At 46.1% G+C, this 18,628-nt stretch overlaps 2 protein-coding genes across 2 annotated transcripts; both read right to left on the reverse strand.

The window, feature by feature from the left end:
* Positions 1-278: 278 nt before the first annotated feature.
* c19h1orf216 (chromosome 19 C1orf216 homolog) lies at positions 279-3,033 on the reverse strand. Its single transcript, XM_076300937.1, has 2 exons — positions 2,894-3,033; positions 279-1,781 (listed from the first exon to the last, which is right to left on the reverse strand). The coding sequence occupies exons 1-2, from the start codon at positions 2,896-2,898 to the stop codon at positions 767-769; spliced, it is 1,020 nt and encodes a 339-aa protein (XP_076157052.1). The 5' UTR covers positions 2,899-3,033; the 3' UTR covers positions 279-766.
* A 2,156-nt stretch (positions 3,034-5,189) lies between these two features.
* clspn (claspin) lies at positions 5,190-18,095 on the reverse strand. The gene is made up of 24 exons (XM_076301527.1): positions 17,896-18,095; positions 16,466-16,583; positions 16,011-16,372; positions 15,348-15,497; positions 15,161-15,202; positions 14,941-15,013; positions 14,727-14,829; positions 14,056-14,522; positions 13,110-13,295; positions 12,272-12,432; positions 11,998-12,185; positions 11,832-11,881; positions 11,251-11,435; positions 10,249-10,747; positions 9,025-9,088; positions 8,819-8,906; positions 8,511-8,641; positions 8,209-8,370; positions 7,770-7,891; positions 7,263-7,390; positions 6,948-7,086; positions 6,768-6,841; positions 6,376-6,534; positions 5,190-5,712 (listed from the first exon to the last, which is right to left on the reverse strand). The coding sequence occupies exons 1-24, from the start codon at positions 17,917-17,919 to the stop codon at positions 5,596-5,598; spliced, it is 3,792 nt and encodes a 1,263-aa protein (XP_076157642.1). The 5' UTR covers positions 17,920-18,095; the 3' UTR covers positions 5,190-5,595.
* Between the last annotated feature and the right edge of the window lie 533 nt (positions 18,096-18,628).

Consider the following 18,628-nt stretch of genomic DNA (forward strand, 5'->3'; position numbering starts at 1 on the left):
ATTATTCATCTGTGAACATGCATAAGTGGACTCTTGTGATATCAGACCAATTGGTGAGGCCAATTTCCAGGCGAATGTCATAGACAAAAGACAGGCTCATGAATGCAAAACTGATTACCCAATGACCAAAGACTGCCATAAACTGTTTCTATATCTGAATCACACAGACTCAGGATGGATAATCCTAATAGGCCTAACTTAAGTTGCTGAAATGTTCAGTTCAATTGAATCGATTATCTTTCACTTGAATTATTCAATCAATGAACAGACACCTTAAACACCTGAAAGAGGTTAGATATTTATTCCATATAATATGAATCAATTTATGATATAAGCTCTTGGATAAACTTTAATATAATTTATTTCAAAGGTCATATATAGAGTTATTGTTAAGTATCTGACCAGGGCTCTGGCTGGGAGCAGAAATTCAACCTATAACCAACCACTCACACACACAGATAGATGCACAGACACATGCTGTCACTCACACACACACACATACATAGCATAGCATACACACACACATACATAGCCTGTCCGAGGAGCAGAAAGACAGAACAGGGGAATCACACACCAGGAAAGAACTAGCCTAGACATCACCCAGACTAAACAACACTGATCCCTGCAGAGTCGGAGAGGGAAAGGAGACCATCACAGAACAAGGTCTGATCATCGCGTTTTTGGTTGGGGACAGTCCCAGGATGACACCACTCTCCACACTAACGCCTGACTCTTTCTGAACTTTCCCCTTGGCTATCCTGGCGTCTCAGTGGCTGGCAGCGGCCCCCATGCGCAGGAGCTCTTTGCGGTGTGTGAGGATGACGTCGAAGCTGTTCTGCAGGCGGTTCTGCTGGTCCTGCACGCGGCCCTGGAGGGTTCTCACCCAGCGGATCAGCGCCAGGCGCCGGTACATGGTGAGCTGCAGCTGGTGCTTCTGCATCTCTTGCTCCTTGAAGCGCTGCCGGTCTTGGGCGCTCCACAGCGCCTCCAGCACCTCGTCGCCGGTGCCGCCACCGCCGCCGTCCCACTCAGAGTCAGAGGAGCCGTCCTCCACCCCCGGCTCCATCCCTTCCAGGCTCCCCCTGAAGCTCTCGGCCCCCTGAGGGCCTGAGAAGGTGTGGTCTTGCTCAGTGCTGGGTGGGCCCCCGATGCAGAGGCGGTCCCAGACAGATGGGAGATTGCCAAGGCCGGCCTCTCCGCCGTCGACGAGCGAGGAGGCACTGCTGCTGTGGGAGCTGAAGGCAAACTCTTCATCACTCTCGCCCCACTCGAACCCATCTTCCTCCTCCTCCTCCTCCTCCACCTCCTTGCCGCTGTAGTCTTGGGACTCCTCCAGCTCCCTCTCCTTCTCCTTCTCCAAGTCACTGGGTCGCCTCACCTCTTCGTCTATCCTGCCTTCTTCGGCTCCCTCTGGGGGCACCCGGCCGCCTCCGTCATCGCCGCTCTCCACCTCTGGGAGGGGCTCCAGTGGGCTCCAGCAGGGCAGGCGGGACAGCGGGGACAGCGGCCCCAGAGGAACCCCGACGTGGTGCATCGGGGTGGGCAGCTCGCGGCCCAGCGGCCCCAGGGAGCGAGGCCTCACCTGGTTGCGGTTCTCGTCTCCCCCCAGAGTCTCGTCGTCCTCGCCCAGGAAGTTGAAGTTGCTGTCTTTCTCACACTTCCTGTTAAACTGCTGTGGGCCATTGCTGAGCAGGCGCAGGGAGGAGGACATACCTCCATAGGCAGCGTTGCTCGGGCGATCCTGCTGGAGCATTCTGGACTGGGTGTTGGACTCTATTGCTCTGTAAGGGGCAGACAGGAAATCAGAGAGAAAGAGAGAGAGTTTTACAAACTTGGCCTGCTTCTGTCCTTACCAGAGTCGTGTTCAAATCCAGAGTTTTTTATTTCATATTAGTCTTAAAATACTAGGCTACTCATGAAACAGGAACAACAGGTCTAAAAGATTGTGTAACAAACATACAACCCCAAAATGCCCTATAGACTACTGGAAATATTATCATGATGTGGGTCTAATTGGTTCGGTTCCATGGCAAGTTGTTAGGAATGAAAGCACAAAAAAGACTGCAGCCCTTTCCTAAATTGTCATTGCATAGCATAAGTCAAAAAAAGATATGGCCTTTTCAGAAAACCAAGGAGTAGAACCAATTGTTTTAGTGAACAAAAATGCTATTTAAGCCAAGTACAAATATTACAAACATCACTTATTACGCATTGGCTGACCAAAATTGTCTCTATAATAACTAATATTCTCCTGTCTGTAGCCTAGCCTATAGCCTAACCCAGCTCTTTCATGTCTAGTCTAGCTCATTCAGATGAAATTGTAACAGCAAGCTATTGTATTCCATTTCCATTGTATAATTTCCGATCAACAACATACGAAATGCAACCTATACAGATGTACAGGCACGTGGTGCTGAAGGACAGCCACTAAGCGCCTCTGGCATAGCGTGACGACCAGGTTAAGTTATGTCTGATCATCAAATCAACGTGACAAATGTAGACCCCCCGATCATAAAGTCAACGTCACGTCCTTGTCTTCGGTGACTGAAGGGAATGTAATGAGGTGAGAGAACCATACATTATAGCCTACCTTGCTTGACATCTATAGCGTGACGCCTAGCTGAAGGACACATTTCCATAAGCCACTATGAAATGCTATACATTAGACTGCGTCTCTTGAACTAGGTTAGAACGTGGCGAAGGCTCGTGTAATTCTACAACTGTATGCTATCATCAAAAGCGGAGAGAAATATATTCTTTACGATCCATGCATAGACAACGCCCATAAAATATCGCAATAACGTAATTTGAAAAAAAAAAATGAAAAATATGATGTCGAGATTAATCCGGCCATGGCTTGTTATGTAAGAGCATCGCTCTGTTTGAGTCTCACCCCATCTCTCAGCTCCTGCGCTCGGCGAAAAAAAACCTTGCGCTCTCCGTTCATCCACAGCTAGTGGTGTTCTGGTCTTTATTACATAGCCTAAATCAGGGACGCACAAAAACAGACTGTCTGAGATAAATAAATTGAAGGCCTTGTCTTACCGTTTATTCTTAGTAGACGATAAAGATGCCCTCCCCGTCGGCCCTCCTCCCGCCGAGCTGTTAAAAGGATGTTTATCAGTGAATCCACCTCCCCTCTCCCCCCTCCCTTCCTGTGTACAGTGCTTATGATGCGCGTAGGCCTACCGCTGGCTGAGCGTATGACTCACTTCCCAAACTGGGCAGGGGCCGCAGAACAAGGGAAATGAGCACAAACTGGGCAAATAGCTTGTTAGGTAGCACGGGACCAAAACATAATTAACACACAGGGGGCTACCATTTATACAACAACTTTGCAGGGATGTTCTATGTTTTACGGATTCGAGAATCATTAGTATAGGCTGCCTATAATGCATGGCTCTATTTGGTTGAAGTGATATTAGACAATTGTGACATCTGATCGTTTGGCATCACAGATTGCGTGTGTTGTGTCTGAGCATGTTTTTGTACATCACACAGACTCCGTAAGTAGCCTGTGTTCTCTCCCGTCCCATGACAAGCGATGGCTGCCGGCAGAACACCTCCCCCCTCCCCCGCCTCAACCCGTCCAACAACATCCCCATTCAAGTGCGGCTCCTCCGGGCGTCTCCAGGCCCCTCCGCCTCGCCAGCCTTCAACAGTAGCCTTAACACATAAAAAATACATCAAACAAGAATGCGGCCTGCGGCCTCGTCACATGCTAAACCATCTCCATCTTCCAAACGAAAGAATGAGCAAAGGGGAGAGAGAGTCTGGGAGACCGAAAAGAAAATAAGGACTAACTCAAACAACTCCAGGAGGTGACAGAACGTTGTTATGAACATTGCATTCAAAGTCATTTTGATTGTTGAATGTTGCGTGGAACCCAATGCGCTAAATGGACAATACGGTTCCAAACGCATAAGAACAAAATAAACAAAAGGCAAGTTTTAGTCGAACATAGGCTACACAAAAATGAGGCATCATGACTTTGATCTAGCTGAGACCTGTGTGCAAGAGTTAAAGCCCTGTGGAGACTCGAGCTTTAACCCTCCTCCCCTGCCGCTGCTCCGTGTCTGTGCGCGGTGCCGATGAGTGTGACAGCACCCGTCGGGTGTGCCGTCGGTTCGCCTGTCAGATACACGCAGTTAGATGAGGAGTGGCAGCTTCCCCGCACTCGACACAACGCCCACCAGCACTGTCTCACACGCAGCATGGTGGATATGCTCAAGTGCACGTGTGCCTACAGCCCCAGTTGATAAGTATAGGCTATGGCTGCCATACTCTTGCCAAGCACAGCCACTGTGTAGGCCTATAACAGGTCATCCTGAATATTCAACTGAATTGTTGCAGTCATGAATAAGGGACTAATCTAGATTATATAAATAATAGCACTGTATTCCTGCGGATGAAGGTTGTTATTTTATTGATCTTAAAACCTCACTGAGACAGGCTACCGATGTTTCTCAGTGATACTGGACAAAATGCCCACCCAGTAATTGCTTGTAGGGCAGTAAAATTCAATGGCTCATTACAGTCCCCTCACAAGTTGATCCGAGACTTTAAACAGCAACAAACTGCAAACTATCTAAGCAGCTAGTGGTACTCTTTTTTCCCCCACCACCACCCCCATCTTCGGAGGACAACTTTATTTTTATTTTAAGTAACATATTTTTCAAGTGCAAATACAATTGTCCTACCTCAACCATTTATGTGACGCTGGAATCGTATCATATAGCACCACGTGAATTGAAACATAAAACACATGAAACGCAATAAGGTAACGTAGACAAGTGAGACGGATACAGAAAGATAGACAGACAGACACGCAGACAGACAGTGGAAAAGGACGATGACAGAGCTGACAGGATGGGATTCAGTTCTTTGTAATTGAATAGAAAGGTCTGTGAGTGGTCATGGTAAAGGGCTTTGGTAACATGCTATGTTTGGGTGTTGCTAGTGTGTGTCTATATGTAAAGTGGTGAATGTAGGGGGGAAAGGAGGAAATAAGGTTAAATAAAATAGATAAATAAATTAAGTTTAATAAATCAATTGATAATTAATCAAACAATCAACATATCAATTAAATCAAGCAAATAAACAGATAAAAAGACAGAGAAGGGGGCAAGGAAAGGGGGGAGAGCTTGGGGTTATGGTTTTGTTGAATTTAAAAATGATAGAAAGGGAGACCAGGTGTTTTCAAAGGCTGACATTTGCTTCTCTCTATGTGCATGATGTTTTTCTATTGTAATATATTCTGTGATTAAGTTTTTCCAGTGATTGATATGGCATGATTTCTTTGATTTCCAGTTTTGGAGGACTACTTTAGCTAGTGGTACTCTTGAGTTGACAGATTAAGCCAAGAGACCCTGTGCAGAGAGCAGATTGAGACTTCAGTTACGTTAAAATATCCTTTATTTACAGCACACTAAAATACATTAAAAGTAAAACAAATTAAAACAATCTTACATTTAAAAGCACCAAAAAAACAATATTTACATGATAAAACTGCAAACAGTTGAAATTGCCATTATGGGCCATAGTCTCACCAAGGTGAGGGTGAGGGCCAAGGTCACATAAGCGTTTGTGTGTGTGTTAGTTCTCCAGGTAGCTGAAGATGCTTCTTGGAGGTCCAGGGGCCGCTGCCTTTTTCTCTTGTCGTGGTCGCTTAGCTACGGGTGCTGGCGAATCGGAGCTCAACCTCTTCTTTACCTAAGAGAATGAAGTGCATGGTGAAAGTGAGAACAAGATGGAGAACCACATGGGAAGACTATTTGGAAGCTAAAATACCATATGGTTGTAAACAGATTTGTTTCAGAAGTCATAATCAACCTTCAAGATTTGTTGCCTTTTGCTGACCCATAGCCTGCCAAATGCCTTGCAGCTCCCATTAGAGATTAAATATATTTTTATTTGCAAGTCCTCTCATTTGGTTTCACAGGACTATGTGATGTATTTACATTTATTACTTTAGCCACTGTTGTCCAAAGTGACTTACATATGTCAACTATATAACAAGGGATTACATTGTCCCTGGAGCAACTTGAAAGTGCACTTGGAAGGTGTGCACCAAACTATATTTTGGGTGAACCACACACACACACGCACACTAACACTACTGTGACAATGAACTCAACATTCACTAGCTTTATTTCAGAGCAGGGCCTAAAGAAAAGAAAAGAGCACCCCCTGGTGGGACAAAGAAGGAAGGACACCTCTAATCCTTGCTCGGACGTGGTGACATTTAACGCTTTAGCTCCTCTCAGTGGACAGAAAGAGGTACTGCTAATGATTTCAAAACACTATCCCAAAGGTAGATCGTCATGGTACACGAGTTCAAACATGTTGCTGGTGGGAATGACCCGCATAACTTGCCTGTTTGGGGTGGTCTGAAGAGGTGGAGTTCTTCTCCGGGGAGAGCGTCTGGAACAGGAAGCCACGAGTGTTGCGTGGGCCAATGGGGTTGCCGTCAGAGATGGAGGCAAGCTTCTGCAGCATGGTTTTTGGCTGGCTCAGCAGTGACCCCCTCTTGACCTAAGGAGAGCAGAGGTCAAAAGGTCATGACACCGTGCATATGTGCCTGGCATAACTACCGCAACAGTTTACATTAAAGTGGAAGTTTCTGCTCTGAGCCCCACACAATGCATTTTGAAAACTGCTAAAAAGTGGGCAAGGGGTTGAGAAGACTCAGAATTTTAGATATAATGTGTATGCATCGAAGTGATAAAGAGTTAGTGCTAAAGAGTTAGTGATTATGAGTAACTGACCACTGCTGCTGGAGCAGGTCTCCGGAATGGGTCAGATGCAGCTTTCTTTTCTTGGGCAGGAGCAACAGGAGCCTCTGGAAACAAAGAGAGTGTGAGTGTGTGAGCCTGTGTGTGTGTCTGTGTGTGTGTGTGAAAAAGAGAAAGACAAACAGACTGATGGAGGTTTTACTTTGGGCTCACCTTTCTTTTGCAGGGTCTTTGCCATCACCTTCTTGGCCAGTTTCATGAACTGACTGTTCTCTTCCTCACCAAAGTACTCGTCATCCTCTTCCTCCACCACCACCGCTTCACCTTTACTCTTCTTTGACTGAGCCTCAGACTGCAACAACACACAGATAATCAGCATTTAACACAAAAACACACACACACCACACATAAGATCACACACACAAACATACATACACACACATATATCACACACACACACACACACAGCCACATAAGATAACACACACATACAGCCACATAAGATTACACAAGACCACACACACACACCTGCTCCCTTAGCCACTGCTCCCTTTCCAGACGTTCTTTCCTCCTCTGCATTTCAGTCTGGTCCAGCTCTTCATCTTCCTCCTCATCCTCACCCTCACCTCCAGGGCCCGCAAAATCAAAGCCATTCTCTTTGAACACACACACACACACACACACTCATTAGTTTGTGCTTTACACAAGTGAGCTTCACAGCAGATCACCAGCTCACATAATGTGATGCTGAGAGAATGAGATGTGACTCATTCTCAGGCTCAGCAGCTGCCAGAGAGGTCATCTCTCACAGGCTGAAAGAGTTCACAGATAAACACTGTTGATACAATCAAGCATCACAAACAATCTGATAAGTGACTAAGAGATAGGAGGAGGGCTGAGCGTGAGTGTGTGTGTCTGTGTGAGAGGCGAGAGAGAGTGTGTGAGTGAGAGTGAGAGTGTGTGTGTGTGTGTGTGAGCGCGCGAGAGAGCAAGCGAGCGTGTGAGCGAGAGCTGATTAAATGTGCTGGTGCCTACCCATGTTTTTCCAGCGGAAGCGTCTCATTCGCCCTGGTCCGTCGGAGTGCAAATCCCCGTCGGCAAGGTAACGTTCTTGATACAGACGTAGCTGGCGCTTATCATCGTCAAGCACCTGCTTCCTGTACAAATGAGCGACACATCAAAATAAGTGGGTGTGTATGAGAGAACAAGTGTTTGTGTTTGTGTGACCCTAGGCAGATGGGTCAGGCCCTTGAGTCGTGGATCTGCTCAAGGTTTCTTCCTATATGCATCTCCAATTCTAGGGAGTTTTTCCTCGCCCGTTACCCATGGGCCTCTCTCTTTCTTTTCTTTTCTTCTTTTCTTTCCTTTTTCTCTGATTGCCTACATTCTGTAAAGCGCCATGATACATGTGTAATGTTTTGGCGCTCTATAAGCACAATAAATTGAAATTGAAATTGTGTGGTGGGGATCTTACATGTGGATCTTGTTGACTTGGTCCTGCAGCTCCTCATCAGATGGCAGGTCCTCCTGTAACTCATCTTCCTCATATTCACTGTCTCCGCCACCCTCTTCATCATCACTGCCCAAATCGCTGCCCGACAGCTCGGCCTCCGAGTCCACAAACTCCGTCAGCCTCCTGAGAGATGCAGACAAAAGGAGAAGAAAAAAAAAAAAAAAAAAAAAAGACAGAAAGAAAGACAAGTGAGCCCATCATGGTCAACAATGTCTGCCTAGGAGGCTATTACTTCTGGTCACAGATACGGAGATGGCCCTTACAGTTTCCTCTTTCCTTTTGGTCGGCCGAACACTGCCTGCTTCTCCTCCTCTGCCTCATCCTCGTCTTCATCATCACCTTGCTGTTCATCTTCATCCTTGTCTCCATCATCATCTTCACCTGATTCATCATCCTGAGAGCAGAAATAAAGAATGTCACCACAGTAAAGCAACAAGGCACATGTAAAGCATCACACCAAAAATGTCCAGAAACTCATTATATCATATACACACACACACACTGATGTATAATAAATATACACATAAATAGAAACATGTACACACACACACACAGGTCTCTGCGTACCCACCTGGCCACTGAGACTTTCCACATCTGACAGGAGCTTGAACTCACAATCATCTTCCTCTGGCTCCTCATCCTCACACCCAGTCTCCTCCCTACGCGCACACACACAAACACACACTCTGATATACTGGACTAATCAAAAGAACCTTATGACAGAAGACTGTTTAATGAGAGTAACTATGAAATGAATACTTGTATATATCGTGGTACCTGCTTGCTTTTGTAGTTTTTGTGTGAGAAGCGGGGCTGGACGCACATGTCAGCGGAGTAGCACCTGTAGGAGTGAACGCACATTCAAATGAATGACCTCTCTTTCTCTCTCTTACACACACACACACACACACAGACACTAAATCAACCACACACACATTCAAATAAATGACCTCTCTTTCTCTCTCTTACACACACACACACACACACACACACAGATACTAAATCAACCACACACACACATTCAAATGAATGACCTCTCTTTCTCTCTCTTACACACACACACACACACATTAGGGCTGTCACTTTTGTGAAAAAATCGTGTTCGATTTTTGAGACGTAAGTGTTCATTGAATCGATTGTAAAATCGATTTTTTATGTCTAAAGACGCTTCCATTTTCAACGCGAAATATAGGCCAATCCACAAACAACTAACAGGCATTAGGACGAACGTAAAGAGGGCGCTTGAAGACGCAAGCCAGCAATATTTCTGATGATTTATTGGCGTGAAGTTTCGTGCACAATGACAAACAGAAGTGCAACATTCTCGAAAACCAGTAAGCCGAGTGGACTGCCATTACATCAGTGACATGGCTGCAGGCTTCAACGTAGCTGTGTCTGTGTTTACGATTAGAAATGTCAAACAAATTTCGCCTACGTAGAACTCGATTGCACAGTTTGCGTAGCCTACCGCTTTGTTTTTCTCCATAGTTTTATATACCAAAAATCCGAAGTACTTCCACATCTCCTCAAGTTATTAGGGCCTATCACTCGTCTCTCTACATGTCGCACAGGTTGATCGCGTTGTCCTCCATTTTTTGGCAAAACACGAGCAGCACAGCAGCTGATTGAAACAGCTGTTCCCGGTGCGTAAAATTGGTGGGAATTTTCTTTTTAGCTTTCGCAATGCTTACTGCACTTCGGAATTCTTTTATATTCTTATATTCTTGTTTGTGAATTTTGTTACATCTATCTTTTTTATTTGTTTATTTCGTTTAAAATTAATAGTGTAAATATTTGGTTAAAATCGATTCCCCATTTTAGTTTTCGAAACTTGTGTTGTTTGGTCCAATCGATTGTGCAATCGATTTTCGAACGTAAAGTGACAGCCCTAACACACATACTAAATCAACCACACACACATTCAAATGAATGACCTCTCTTTCTCTCTCTTACACACACACACACACACACACACACACACACACACACACACACACTCACTGGGGCTGGTGAACTTTCCGGAGCAGAGCTCGAGCAGCTGGTCCATGTCGGTGTCCGAGCTGGCCTGCATGTCTGGCAGGCTTGGGGGCAGCGGGATGGGCATGGGCAGGGGGCTGGCCGTGCGTTCCAGCGTGTCCGTCGGGGTGTGTGCCAGCGACGATCCGCCCGCGTTCTGCGTGGCGAAGCCCCCCGAGCACAGTCCCAGCAGCTCATCCATGTTGGCGTCCATGGCGTTCTCGTCCAGGCTCTCCAGGATCAGCCGCTGCCGTGACGACGAGGATGCGGTGGGGGGCGCGCCGGGGCGGCGCACGTTGAGGAAGCCGTCGGCCGTCAGCAGCTGCGACTGCGGCTCCTCCAGCTGCGTGTGGGTGGGCGTGTCCTCGTCCAGGGAGAAGCCGCCCAGGGGGGCCTCGGAGGGGGAGGGGGGCGCGTAGAGGTCCTGGGAGTCCTCCACCGGCAGGGGCAGCAACATAGACGGATCAGAGCCCTTACCAGAGCTCTGCCACACACACACACACATTAATATATGCATATATGTGTATCACAGTGTTCATCCTTTAGAGCGGTACAGTTCACTAGTTATTAGTGAAAGGGTTACTATACTGAGCCAGGTCTAGAATACAGCACCACCGGCAGGGGCAGCAACGTAGACGGATCAGAGCCCTTACCAGAGCTCTGACACACACACACACACACACACATTAAAAGGGTTACTATACTGAGCCAGGTCTAGAATACAGCAGACTCTGGAGTGAATCTGGTCCTGGTCTAGGGTGGGTCAGTCAAGGAATGAAGTGGTTCTGAAGTACTGAATGGGCATCAACATGTATTCTGTGTGAGAATAATAACTTTGTTGACTGAGTAACATTACTGAAAGGGCAAGTTGTCACACACTATGGATAATTAACATCTAATAGGACAGTAACATGAATTGGCTTGTTTGTTTGTTTGTTTGTGCATGTGTTTGGGTTATTGCATGTGTGTTGTGCGTGTTTGTCTCACCTTGGAGGCCGAGCCTAGAAAGCTGGGTCTGAAGAGGCAGGGGGAGGGGGAGCGGAAGACGCTGGAGGCCACGCCCCGTCCTGCTGTCCGGTTGACGGGCTGGTAGGACGGGATCATGGAGCCCATGAGCTCAAAGCTGCTGTTGTGGCTGCTGTCCTTCACCAAAGACAGAGAGTCGTCCTCTTCTGCGGAGACAAACACACAAACACTGGGTCTCAATCACGCACGTACACATACTGCACACTGAATCATGACACGGTCATGTTAACTAGTGTGGTGGTGTAGCCAAGGGATCCTTCACAGAATTCTGTGGATCTTTTCACTTAAAAACAAAAATCTATGAAAATGTTTGTCACCCAGTGTAGATGGGGGCAGTGTTGGATCTCTGATCTCAACCACTCCGCTTTTGTATGTGTGTGTACAATACAACATTAAAAAGTTTTAAACTGTTTACAATGTTGTAAGTCGCTTTGGCTAAAAAGCGTCAGCCAATTGTAATGTAATGTAATGTAACATACAAACATGCGACTACTGAAGCTGAACGGAAAGTTCAGCCCGTTGCAGCGATTCCCCTCACTCACCCAGTTTATTATCGCTGTCCTGACCTGCTCCCATCCTCTTCACTCCGTCACTGTGGGACAAAACAAACCCAGTCAGTAGAGCAAACACAGACAAACTAAGGTCACGTCTCCCTCTCATCCATTCTATGTGTCCATTACTGTACTAGAAGAGGGTGTGTGAGGTCACCTGGTGCGTGAGCAGGAGCTTCCAGCAAATAGCATAAGAGTTACATCGTTGTCATGAGGCGGGGAGGGGCTCCTCATCACTGCCATGTTGCTATCGGCAGCCACCTCCTCCTCCTCCTCATCTTCATCTTCATCAGCCTCGTCTTCATCCTGCTGGTCATCACCTCCACCGAGCAACTCGTCCACACCCTGACACACACACGCGTGTTAAAAATAAACTCAAATACAAACACACACATGTACATGGAGTCAGTGTCAAAGCGGTCCTAGTTTACCTCTTCACCCTCAGACTCAGTCATGTCCTCCTCTTCTTCCTCCTCCTCTCCACAGTCCTCGTTGTCGAGGCGATAAAGAGCGGCGCGCTTCTGTCTCTCCTCCTGCCGCCGCACCGCCATGGCCTTCTGGAGACGAGACTTGAGCAGGACCAGACACTCACCTAACACACACACACACACACATCCAGACAGTTAACCAGGACCAGACACTCACCTAACACACACACACACATCCAGACAGTTAACCAGGACCAGACACTCACCTAACACACACACACACACACATCCAGACAGTTAACCAGGACCAGACACTCACCTAACACACACACACACACATCCAGACAGTTAACCAGGACCAGACACTCACCTAACACACACACACACATCCAGACAGTTAACCAGGACCAGACACTCACCTAACACACACATCCAGACAGTTTACCAGGACCAGACACTCACCTAACACACACATCCAGACAGTTTACCATGGTTTACTGATAGATAGATACTGTATTGATCCCCAAGGGGAAATTCAAGAATTTCCAATTCCCCAAGGGGAAAATCAAGAATGAATAGGTGTCTGACAAAAATACCCCTCTATAACAAACACACACACACACACACACACAAACCAACCACCCATCATAGATACACATACTGCACATTGAATCATGACACGGTCATGTTAACTAGTGTGGTGGTGTAGCCAAGGGATCTTTCACAGAATTCTGTGGATCTTTTCACTTAAAAACAAAAATCTATGAAAATGTTTGTCACCCAGTGTAGATGCGGGCAGTGTTGGATCTCTGATCTGGACATGGTCAACCACGCCGCTTACCTGGTTTGGATGCGGGCAGCTTCTCCTCCTCTGTGAGGGTAACAGTGAGGGCATCGGTGCGCAGCTCCTCCTGGCCAGAGGCGGCGCTGTCCTTCCTGATCACACTGAGCTGCACCGAGCGCTCCCCCTTGGGATGGACCACGGGCTGGACGTGACGCAGGAACCGGTCCTTCAGGGCCTCCAGAGCTGCGCACACACACACACACACACACACACACACACAAGCGTGCTCACAGTCAGAATCATAAACACGATCACAAACACCCACAACTCAAATCTTCCTCCAGAACACAGCATCCCTACTTCACCAGTAACAACTAACAACTAAACCATTAACTAAGGGTGTAACAGCTCAACCATATCACTCTGTAAAGCACCATGAGACATGTGTAATGTTTTGGCGCTCTATAAGTGAAATTAAATAGAAATTTGAAATTGAAATATTGATGCTTCGTCCTAATAGCAAAAGTTGCGGTTGCATTGTAGGTGACATCCAGACGTGTTTTTATTTTACACAAACTACTCTGGGTGGCACCTCAATCCAAAGTCAGTGTTCATTGTGTGTTTAATGTTCATTGTACTTTTTTGCTTAAGTGAATTCATGGAAACTAGATTGTGTGATTTCATACCAACAAAGTTTGAATCAAATCTTTGACTTAAAGAATCGATAGCTACCAAATTGTGATGAAACTTGTGATTTACATCCATACTAACAACTACACAAAAGCTATGAAATCATTTAAAAAAAAAAAAAAAAAGTAATTCATCAGTTATTTCACTATATAGTTCACAGTGAAAACAAAACTGTGAAAGTTGTGAACGCAGTTAATATCTGATAACATGAGACATTAGATTACACACAGTGCACGATGACATGGCCACATGATCACATGGACACACTCCACAGCTAACAGAGCACGTGCTTGGTGCTTGTTTGCGCGCTCACCTGGGTTCACCTGTGGGGCCTCCAGCTCCACAAAAGCGTCATCAGAGGACCGGAGTTTGGCCACAGGTGGCGGGTCCAGTCCCAGCTCTCGGAGCCGGGCCAGTTTGTCCTTGCGGGTTTTGATGGCCGGAGCCAGTGCTGGAGCTTCTGCAGGAGGGGCCAAAGCAGAGGACGCTTCCTTGGGTTCTGCCCCAGGCACCTCGGGGACGGCTGGGACCGTGGGCACGTCTGGGAGGGAGGGCGCGTCCTCCATCAAAACGTACGACAGGGCAGCTGGTGTGGCCTCACCGGAGTCTGGCCGGGCGGTGGGCTCCCCCTGCTGCTGCTGGACCGATGGGGCGTCTGTGGGCACCTGGAGGTCAGAGACAGCTGCAGGGGCCTCTTCAGCCTGCTGGGGCTCCGTAGACTGGCTCTGCTTGGTGGACGCGGCAGTGGCCTCCAGGATAACAGCCTGGTACTGGGCGGACCTGAGCAAGACCCGGGGAGAGCAGAGGGTCAGTGATACATCCATGTGTGTATAGCTGATGCATCCACAGGTATAGTTGAGACACTGGGTATCACATGCAGTTGTATGTGCAATTGTGTGACAAATGTTCATTTGTCTAGATATAGGGGTGTGTGTGTGTGTGTGTGTGTGTGTGTGTGTGTGTGTGTGTGTGTGTGTGTCTTACTTCAGAAGAGACATAGCAGGCCCTTGAGGTCTGGCTCTCTTTTTGAAGAACTCATGGATGCTCTTGGGCTCGGGTAGGTGGTAGGGCAGCCCAATACTGGACTCTAAAGGGAAGGGAGACGGGAAAATCTGTTCAGTGATCCAAGTGTAATTTGCAGAGAAGGGCCTTAGATCAGCATTAGTATAATAGACAGAAAACTCCAGTGGACACGGACCTCTAACGAGCCTCTGGGTCTCGCTGTGGAGCTGCTTGATATACTCCTTACTGGCACGTGCTGCCTTCCTCTCCTACACACACACACACACACACACAAAGACAAATTCAGGAATAAACAGAAATAAACATGAGGGAATAACAGCAGGCAAGGAGGCAGTTATGCGAGATGATGTCACGAGGAAAATCCAAAATAAGCAAAGCCACTTCAGGAGCCTTACCACACGCTGGGGCTTCTCTGCATGCTCCTCTTCAAGGTGAGGCTGAGCACACACACACACACAAACAGTTAAAAAAGTACAATACAACACTACAATAACCTCAACGGAATTTTTAATTATGGAATGCATGTGTTCCAGAGAGGGTCTGTGTGAGTGGGAGAAAGAATAGTAGGCAGAGGTGTCTGACCTTGTGTTTTTTAGCCTTCTGTTTGACAGCGGCTCTAATTGCCTCTACAGACTCTTCCTCCTCCTCATCTTCCCCCTGCTCTGCATCAAACAGGTCTGTGTTTCCAAGGAGACAGCCACTATCATTGATACCTTCAGGGGCCAGGATCTCCTGAGAGCACAGCACAAAGGAAGATTATAATTATTAGAAAGACAAATTCATTCAGATATATGCATCATCTCTACCTATAAACAACCATGAGCACCACATGTTCTTAATTTAATTCCTCAGTTTCATATAGTCACCAAGGATCTTCAGTAGAATGGACTCTATTTTGGATTTGCTTCCTACTGGGCAATCAACTTCCTGTACACAGTAGGTTATGACAGAAAATCACAGATTACTAGGCTGTCAGTTTTAATATAGTAGGCTATTTCTAATTGAACAACATAGCTAAAGTTATCTAACCAGTTCAGTAACATCAGTTGCTTGATTAAGGTTAACAACATTTTAAACCCTTTTCCTGTTTGCTGGAGTGAGTGGCACACAACATTTGCCAATGTTTTAATGGAACATGATATGCCAGTCAGTACAAGTGAATCCAAAATGGAGTCGTGCATAGAGCCTATTACTTAAAATGTCTATGTTCCGGCAGCGTTCTATTAGAGCTGTTCTCACACTCACTTCATTCGCCTCTTTCTGCTGCTTCTTCCCAGCCTCCTTTTTCCGCTCTCTCTCCTTACGGCGCTTGGACTTCTCCCTCCTCCTTCCACCGTCTCGCTCTCCGTCCTCCTCCTTGACGTTTTCCTTCGCGCTATCCTCACTGTCCCTGGAGACACGGGCGATCCTTTTCTTCGTCCTGGTTGCCTTCTTGACCTTAACCTTCTCCTCGGCCGCCTCCTCTGCCTCGCCTTCGCTGGACGCAGAGAGAACGAGCCCGCCCTCCATCCCACCTGCCTCCTCGGCGTCTTCGCTATCGCTGTCCCTCAGCGCCTTCCGAGAGCGAGGCTTCCTGGCCACTGCGATGTCCTCATCATCGTCAGAGTCTAGAAAACAACAGGGAGATCACATTAGAATAATAAATCACAGTAACTTTTCTGTTACAGTGTAACAAACGACTACATGCGGTGGAGCACTACCTGCTTGTTTCTCTGGTGGGGGTGGCTTCTCAGTGGTTTCCACTTCCATCGGTGAGCCCATGCCGCTGTCAGCATCGCTTTCAGCTGGCAGGGACTCCACTGGCAGCACCACTGGGGGCTAGAGATGTAGAGAAAAAGATAAATACAGTATATTCTATCAACCTGGAATGTACCATTTATCTTAACTGGTACACACACACACAGCAAACTTTAGTTGACACACTCAGAAAGGATGTCACACCTTTTGTCTTATGTACACAAATACTAAGTATAAACTGAGAACTGAAGAACTACAAGTCAGACCAGATAATGAACGCATATAGAACATTTTAAGTATCTAGGTCTATGGTTGTATCTAAATCCATTTCAAAACCAAACTATTTATCACATATCAAATAGCCAGCACTGCCTTGTCGCCTTAACCTCACCCTGTGCCATAACTGGTTTAAGAAAAATAGATGATAGATGGTGAAAATGACTTGACAGCTGGCCGAAGGGGAGGGGGGGGGGGGGGGGGGGGGGGGGGGCTAGATACAACCCTTTGTGCATACATGAGAACACCCGGCAAACGTTTGTGAACATGAAGCTTTAGTCCTTCTCTGTCTGAATAACCAGTAAATAAAAACATCTAGACAGCTCCTCATTCATATAATATTTATTTTGTGGTTAAGCATTATGGAACGCCAAGTGTTAACATTATATTGCACCCTATCTTTCAAGGAGAGCATACAAACGAGAAGGGAAATGTAAAACTAAAAGATGAACTGTTAGGAGGGCGCTGGTTTACAGAGGGAAGTTTAAATTATTAACCGTTGAAGAGTAAACGTTTCTATCTACAGAGTAATGTTTTACAAAACAATTGAGTGAGTCCAAAAGCTTTCTCTGGACATATAGTCCAGCGAAATTAGCTGAGGTTAACAGTGTTTATAACTATAGGTAAGGCCTAAAAAATAGCCAAAAACAACCGATTATGCACTTGTAAGAACAGGAAGCCATAAGGGCTCCATAGCTTATTGTACCTCGATATGATGGCTCGTTATGTGAATGTCGTGAGTTAACGTTAGGTTAAGGTTAATTTAAATGTATTGTGCTGGTTACATTAATATAACATTCGTTTTACTCAGCAAAGACGAAATTTATTAACAAAGTTAGCTTGCTAACGTTAGCGGAGAGGTCGAGCTTATGTTTTGGTTGGATTTATTTTAGCTGCTACATGATGAAATTAAACAGTCACTTTGCACGAACAGTATCGTTATCAGCGGGTAGCTAACGTTACAGATAGGACTGCTTTCAAAGTGGTTTAACGAGGTAATGAATGCGTTAACAATTAATTTTAAAATGGCTTGATTATCGCCGATTACCTTGACAATGTATAGCTGCTAATAACAAAACGTTAACAAGCATTAAACTCAAAGTCAACGTTACGTTACCTGTTGAAGGGCTAGTAGGCTCATTTTGGTCCACCTATCCTTGTCGTAATATCTAGTCGCCCAGTAACTTCATCAAACCAAACTGGTGCACGAGTTTAAAATCATAAATAGTTAAGCTATTTAACATTAGCTATACTTTTAACAACACGTAAAATGAGCTATTGTTCGGTTAGCAAATACTTGTATGTTCGCCTCGTCTCTCCCGCCTGTTTCCCGATTGTGAATAGGCTACTTGCTTCAAGCTTTCGCGCGTAGCTGGCACCGGACATGATGAGCTTTCTCTCAAGCTTTCCATTGGACAGTGGCTCTTGGGACCAGGAAGTTTTACTTTTTGATTTTGTGACAACAAAACATGGAAAGATTTTATGATTTTGATACTACCACGTCCAATAATGACCCCACCCCATCCAACCTTAAGGGTCTTATTTATTTTAAGCGCAGGTACAAAATATTGTCAGAAAGTACCCTTAGGGACAATGCGGTTTAAGTCAAGTGTTGATTAACGCAACATGGCCTATCTGCATTAATTGCTAAGACTCTTCGGTCCTATCAATTTTCTAACAGGTCTCTGTAACAGATAGTCTATTTAATATGTGTTTGGATTATATTACAGATCTCTCAGTAGGCTAGTAGCCTATTTGTTGGGGAGAAGTTAGTTGCTATGGGTTGCAATGATGACACACTTTACCTTTATGACACAGCCTAGCTTACCTTTATGATGCAAGCAATGCCA

The sequence above is a fragment of the Alosa pseudoharengus genome, unplaced genomic scaffold (assembly GCF_046254945.1).
Source record: "Alosa pseudoharengus isolate Yale_2024_CS ecotype anadromous, Long Island Sound unplaced genomic scaffold, YU_APseudo_1.1 YU_APseudo_1.1_scf_23, whole genome shotgun sequence".
In the NCBI taxonomy this organism is placed as follows: domain Eukaryota; kingdom Metazoa; phylum Chordata; class Actinopteri; order Clupeiformes; family Clupeidae; genus Alosa; species Alosa pseudoharengus.

Coding starts and splice junctions, on each gene's coding strand:
- clspn (XM_076301527.1), bottom strand. CDS start 17,919: ATGAGCCTACTAGCCCTTCAACAG. Junction 15,498..16,010: donor AGCAGAAAGAGGCGAATGAA/GTGAGTGTGAGA, acceptor CTGTGCTCTCAG/GAGATCCTGGCCCCTGAAGG. Junction 14,523..14,726: donor CCTGCTATGTCTCTTCTGAA/GTAAGACACACA, acceptor GGTCTTGCTCAG/GTCCGCCCAGTACCAGGCTG.